The sequence below is a fragment of the Montipora capricornis genome, chromosome 9 (genome assembly GCF_036669925.1).
Source record: "Montipora capricornis isolate CH-2021 chromosome 9, ASM3666992v2, whole genome shotgun sequence".
NCBI lineage: Eukaryota > Metazoa > Cnidaria > Anthozoa > Scleractinia > Acroporidae > Montipora > Montipora capricornis.
Window position 1 is genome coordinate 30,363,376 of NC_090891.1, and position 7,500 is coordinate 30,370,875.

Sequence of the window (7,500 nt, forward strand, 5' to 3'; positions counted from 1 at the left end):
ACCGTGGTTAGTTAATCCTCGCTAGCAATACATTCAAAATCCAGTGTGGTTAGCTACTAAGCGACGACTGGAACAGAAGATGACCGACAAAGCTAAGAATTCACGGCGAATTGCCAAGGGAAACTTCACACGAAAGCGGAACATTTTGATCAAGTCCATAGAGACAAGCCAAGGAATCGAGGTAGTAGAAACCAATTACTCAAAACTTGTTGATGCATGGGAAGAACTGGAAGGGAAGCACTTAGAGTATGTTAACTTCCTGACTGACGAGCATTTAGTGGACGAAGAAGAAATCTGGATGACAGAAGTCGAGGAAAAATATTCCAATGCATTTAATCGTAAAGTGAAATATGTCGAAAATGTCACTACAAGCGAAAAGGCAACGCGCGAGCACGCGGCTCGTCAAGAGGCCATTGACAACGCAAAAGTTAAAAGGAACACTGCGCGCGCTGTTTTCGAAGCTTCTTACGAAAGTATTTCGCACGCGTTGCAGTCAAAAGAAATGCCCAATTTTGCGTTAAAAGACTTACAGAAACAAATAGAAGATCAATTTCAAGATTGCAAAACCTTTAACGCTGAACTGTTAGAATTATTGCCCTTTGATTCAGCCGAATCTGAGATGCAATGGATAGCTAAAATCCAAACCTATTATTACGAAATTGTTGAACAAATTGTAGTTAGATATACTAACGTAAAAGAACAAGAGCAGATAAAACAGGAATCTGACGCGACTTCTTCCTTTCTACACCTGGAAAAGGTAAAAATGCCGCACTTTGATGGAGAACTACGTCATTACCCTCAGTTTAAAAGAGATTTCAACAAACAAGTCATGCCACAAATTCGTGGAAGAGATGCCGCATATGTGCTACGCTCTTGTCTTGGAAAAGAACCCGAAGGCCTGGTAAAGAGCATAGACGACGATGTGCAAGAAATGTGGCGAAGACTGGACGAAAAGTATGGAGATCCAGCCAAAATTGCAGACGTTATCATTGACGGCATACGTAGATTCAGAACACTTAAGGAAGGAGAAGATAAACGTTTCATCGAATTCGTGACTCTTGTAGAAGACGGATACAGAGACCTCACAAGACTCGGTCTAGAAGCGGAAATTACAACAACGAGTTCGGTCAGTATTATAGAGAAAGCTTTATCAACAGACATCAGAAGAAAATGGGCGGAAATGGTTAGTTGTCACGGAAGTCACATCGACAAATCAAAAAAGTTCCCTAGTCTTCTTGAATTTCTGCAAAATCAAAGGAGTGCTATTGAATACGACAGTGCTTCTCTTCGGACGACGACCAACAATCAACATTACAGAGGCACATCGCACTATACAGAAGGCGTCGAGGAAGTAAGCAAAGAACCCAAACCAAAATGTCTGATTCATGAACACGGAAGACATTGGACAGCAGACTGCAGAATTTATTTAGCCAAGCCAATAGAAGAGAAAAAGACGATCATCAAAGATAAACGAGCCTGTTGGTCGTGCCTAAAGATCGGTCATCGACAACGTACATGCAAATCAAGGAAAGACTGTGGTGTAGGCGGCTGCACAAGAAAGCACCATCCATCTATACACGAGACGGAAGAAACACCTCAGGAAGTCTCAGCCTCAGCAAATGTATGCCACAATACAAAAATTGACACCTGCCTGTTACAAGTACAAAGAGTTAAAACCAAAAGAGGAGAAGCTAATATAATGTGGGATAACGCCGCATCACTTTGTTTTATCACAAACACTAAAGCAAAGCAAGAGAAACTTAAAGGATCCAAAGTCGAACTTTCAGTCATCAAAGTTGGAGCACAGAGCGAGAAGATTAAGACCAACAAATACAAGGTACCTCTTATAGATAAGCAAGGTCACGTCATCGAATTCGAAGCTTACGGCATCGAAAGGATCACCTCAGACATTGAAAGTGTTAACATAGACGACATAGTACATCTTTTCAAGAACGTCACAAAGGAAGAAATCGAGCGACCCTCAGGACCTGTGGACATTTTAATCGGTTACGAATATGCAGCCTATCACCCGGAAAGAGAACAAAACATCGGTCATCTTGTGCTCTTAAGGAATCGTTTCGGGCGATGTATTGGAGGAACGCACCCGTTACTTAAAGAATCACATCTGTATCACGATTTCATCAATGCCAGAGTCAACACAGTTGTAGGCAAAATCAATATAGAAGACTTTTACAAAATTGAGAACCTTGGCGTAGAATGCAAACCGAAATGTGGAGGATGTAAATGTGGAAAATGTTCCTTAGGCGCGAAAGACTGCACTATTCAAGAAGAGCGAGAGCTGGAACTAATCGAACGAAATCTAAACTTTAACAAAGAGGAAAATCGCTGGGTCGCTGAGTATCCCTGGATCAAGGATCCTCAGAATCTTCCTGACAACCGGAAGGTCGCTTTCGCGAAACTGATAACGACCGAGAAACGTCTAAGAAGGAACACCGAACACGCAAAAGTGTATGACAACCAGATAAAAGACATGGTAACTAGAGGAGTTGCAAGGAAACTCTCCAAAAAGGAACTAACACTCTACAAAGGACCGGTGCATTATATCGGACATCATGAAGTTCTCAAGCCTGATTCCAAATCTACCCCAGTGCGCATAGTGTTCAATAGCAGCGCCAATTACATGGGTCATATCTTGAATGAGTATTGGGCTAAAGGTCCTGACCTACTCAATAACTTATTGGGAGTCCTTATACGTTTCCGAGAGAATAAAGTAGCCTTCATTGGTGATATTAAAAAGATGTACCACACTGTGAAGATGACAGAGTTAGATCAGCACACCCACCGATTTCTGTGGAGGGATATGGATAGTACAAGAGAACCCGACACATACATAATGCTCAGAGTTTCATTCGGTGACAAGCCGTCAGCTACGATTGCAACCGTTGCTTTGAGAAAAACCGCAGAGATGTCAAGAGAGAAATACCCAGAAGCAGCAGATATAATACAAAGAAATACGTACATGGACGACATAATCGAAAGTACGGACGATCGCAAACAAGCTATTAAACTGACTCAAGATATCGAGAAGGCTATTATTAAAGGAGGATTTGAAGTCAAAGAGTGGATGTTCTCAAGCGATACTGACAGACAAGAAAAAACAAATATACCGATCGAGGAACAAACAGAAAAGATACTTGGAGTTAAATGGAGTCAATCAGAAGATCAACTGTGTTTCGAAGTCAAGGTTAACTTTACTACCAAGCGAATACATACTTCAAGGTCTACGAGCGATATCGTCCCCACCCAAGATCCCCAACAGCTCACAAAGCGTATAATCTTGTCACAGATCAACAGCGTGTATGATCCCCTAGGGTTGGCAGGACCATTTACAGTAAGGGCCAAAATTCTTTTACGCCGTTTGTGGGGAACTGAACCGAAACTTGACTGGGACGACCCTATACCCGAGGAAAACCAACAGAATTGGTCTATTTTCTTCAACGATTTGAAAGACATGAATCAAATCAGATTTACGAGATGCCTTAAACCAATGGATGCTATTGGCGACCCCATTCTCGTTGTGTTTAGTGACGCATCCAAAGACGCATACGCTGCATGTGCATATGTACGGTGGCAAAGAAAGAATAACCAATTTGAGAGCAATTTAATACTGTCCAAAAATCGTCTTGCACCAATAAAAAAGATGTCCATTGACCGTATAGAACTGTGTGGAGCGGTACTGAACAAACGTCTAAAAGTGTTCATAGAAAAGGAATGTAGATATCGCTTTGAAAAGATCTACCACATCGTAGACTCTCAGATTGTACATGCCATGATACAGAAAAGCTCATACGGGTTCAACACGTTCGCCGCCACTAGAATAGGTGAAATACAGGAAGGAACAAACCCTGAAAACTGGTATTGGGTAGAGAGTAAATATAACATAGCTGACTGTTTGACAAGAGGCAGGAAGCCCGATGACATTGGACTTGAAAGCACATGGCAAAAGGGTCCCGATTTTCTTAAACAAACAGAAGACAAGTGGCCAATCACTCGTGATTACTTGGAGCCAAAACTATCCGAAGTAATCCGGACTACAATGGTAACGAAGATAGAAGGACCTCATGACACCCTAGCGTTACGAATTGACATCGCCAAATATTCAAGTTACGGCAAACTACTACGTGTCACTGCAAGAATTTTGAAATTTTACAGCAAATTTCCCAAACCGTCATTTAAAAGCGCAACGCAAGAACTGACACCTGAAGATATTAAAAAGTCAGAGATTTTCTGGATCAAAGAGATTCAGCAGAACATGAGAAATGATATTGAAAATGGCAAGTACAACCGTTTGTGTCCTATCACACGCAAAGACGGCATCTATGTAGTAAGCAGTCGTACTGCAAAGTTACAAACAAATTACGGTGACAACGAAGTTATATTACTACCATATGATCATCCGTTCTCACATCTCTATGTAGCACAAACTCATGCAAGAGGACATCATGGCATTCTAACTACTGCCAGCAAAGTGCGCACCAAATACTGGATACCCAAACTCCTTAAGTTGGTAAAATCGATTAAGTTCAGATGCGTTATCTGCAAAAAACTTGCTAAGAAAACAAGTCAGCAAGTGATGGGCCAATTACCTGAAGACAGATTGAAGCCAGCACCGCCATGGTACAGTACAGGAATTGATCTTTTTGGTCCCTTTAAAATTCGGGACGAGGTAAAGAAGAGAACGTTCTCTAAAGCTTATGGAGTAATATTTAATTGTCTCGGAACAAGAGCTGTTTATCTGGATCTGGCAGCAGATTATAGTACAGACAAATTTCTGATGGTACTCAGAAGATTTGTGTCCCTAAACGGATATCCATCCAAGCTATTGTCTGACAACGGTACTCAACTAATTGCAGCAAGTAAGGAACTAACCGCTATAACAAAAACATGGGATTGGAAGAAAATTAAGGAATATGGCGTCATGAAAGGATTGCAATGGATCTTCACCCCAGCAGATGCCCCATGGCAAAATGGAGTAACTGAAGCTCTTATAAGATCGGTCAAGCGAGCAATTGAATTCTCGGTTGGTGAAAATGCTTTAACCTTCTCTGAATTGCAAACAGTTTTATTCGAGATTGCCAACTTGCTGAATGAAAGACCAATAGGGCGACACCCAACATCCCCTGAGGACGGAGCATATTTATGCCCAAATGACTTACTGTTAGGCAGAGCCACAAGCAGGATACCAAATGGCCCATTTGATGAAAACGCGAACACCCAAAAACGTTTCACGTTCGTCCAGACAATTGTTCATACATTCTGGAAAAAATGGAACTCGAACTACTTCCCAAGCTTGATATTAAGGCAAAAATGGCACACATCTCACCGAAATTTGAAAATCGGAGACGTAGTTATGATACAAGATTCCAACTTAGTGAGAGGAAACTGGAAGCTTGGAAAAGTGTCAAATGTTTACCCAGGTGCAGATGGGAAAGTGCGAAGAGTAGACGTGCAATACAAGAATCTCACCGTAAACGAACCTATGAAGCAATACCAAGGCAAAGGATATGTCACTGTTCAACGTCCTGTACAGAGACTTGTATTACTTATACCGATTGATGAAAACAAAATTAACTTCTAAGTGAACTTTCAGATACTATTTACTATGATTACTGTAACCTTTTTTTTGGCGGGGGAGTGTATCGCCAACAATCCGTGATTAGAATTTGTTAGGTGACGTCATAGACATGATTACGCAACTTAAGTCACTTGCTAGTAAGAGGAATTGAGAGAAACTGTGAGATACCACTGGGTAAATATCTTTGCTTGATTATAAGGGATAACTGTTTTTCATATCACTAACGCGATTTGCTGTAATTTAGATTTTGAACCCTATTCAACCTCCCTTGTGAAAAGTACAGCGACTGACAGAAAGCTGGTGTAATAAATGGAGTTGTTTAAAACCGTGGTTAGTTAATCCTCGCTAGCAATACAACATCTGTAGGGTTGGATTACAACGGCTGTCATCCAGGCGTTTTGGAATTGTTTCAGTGCAATTAATAACTCGAATGTTAGTTGATTTTATGGGCAATAAAGGACATTGGAGTGCTTTTGAGGGGTGCTGTAAGTAAACAAGTAGAGCGGCCGATTGACAACTTGATCTTTGTGGCTGACTTCATTAGTTTCAGGAAAAGGTTCACAGAGTTTTGTATTTTTGTAACGACTGAAACCTGCCAGGGTACAGTTATACTGCAAAGGTCAACTGACGTCATATCCAAGCATAATTGGTGGTGACCGCAAGCTAAAAACACTTCATTAAATGTACATATCCCAAATGGCGAACTGGGTTTCTCCCAAAAACCCTTACGATCTTTTGGGAAGTCGACGACCAAGTCGCATTAGGTAAAATTAAGTGCGCGCACGTCGTTAATGTACTTGTTTAGTTTTGCCTTTGCTAAATGTCTGTTGTAATATCTGTAGATTGGGTGCATGGTAAGCCCTTTAACCATGATCCTTTCTCTTCCAAATCTTCTGCATTTACCACAGGGGCGTATTTTATTAGTTATTGCTTGGCAAGCATTAATTCACTGCACCGTGCAAGGAAGAACTTTTTCTTTTAATACGTTTTAGATTACCTTGAGACTGTTGATAGAATTGAGTATGCAAGCTCTCAATTAAACTGTTTTTCCAATGATACCAGTTTCAATAGATGCGAAAATGGTGAACGTTTACGATTACATCCCGATTTCAAACCTCACGCTTTCGGGCATTGCGTAATTTTTCGGGCAAGAAAGTCACCCCCTTCCCCCCCCCCCCCCCTTCAAGTCCGAAGGTGCCCGTACGCTTATGTCTACGAGAGAAAAAACCTTTGGCATCCCGGGTATCTCGGAACGAAATTGGTTGTTGAAATGGCAGTGTGGGGTAGAGGGCTATATACAAGAGAAAAACGTAGCGTTTCCAAATATGAAAGGCCTGTCTACTACAGATACCCAACAATGAAATAAAGTGAACAAAGGACAGGATATATTAAAACTTTCAATTATGTATGTGTTGCGGGCCGAGATATTGTTTCTTTTTTTTCTGGTTTAAGTTTGCACAACGATTGATGGCTGCTAAAACAACTTTATCACGGCTAAAGAAAATCACGAAAACTTTGAATTAAAAGGACTTGTGTGTCTTGTTTCGGTGAGTAAACTCGTGTAACACGATTTTTACATTCCACATGCAAAATCCACTACACAATTGCAACAAATTTTCGATACATTTTCCTCGGGAATAAGGTTTCACTTGAATAGTTCCAAGTTTGCCTGAGAAATACATGTTGAAGATGCAATCAGCTAAATTCTGTACCCAAGCCTACGTTTTCCAAACAAAGACACTAACGAATTTCATATCTGTGTTTCCGGTAAGCCACTTACTTTGAAGTCGGGGATTTATGGCCGCAGGGTAGAACCCCAAATTAAAAAAATACTCAACAATGTTATTAACTTAAAAATAATCGTGTTGACGAATCCCAAAACTTCAAAAGGCGACTGTTTGAAA

The 7,500-nt window shown here is 40.9% G+C and overlaps 1 protein-coding gene across 1 annotated transcript; it reads left to right on the forward strand.

Annotated features, from left to right (window-relative positions):
• The first annotated feature begins 79 nt into the window (after positions 1 to 79).
• Positions 80 to 5,599, forward strand: LOC138017516 (uncharacterized). The gene has a single exon (XM_068864581.1). It carries the CDS (start codon positions 80 to 82, stop codon positions 5,597 to 5,599), a length of 5,520 nt encoding a protein of 1,839 aa, XP_068720682.1.
• Positions 5,600 to 7,500: the final 1,901 nt, after the last annotated feature.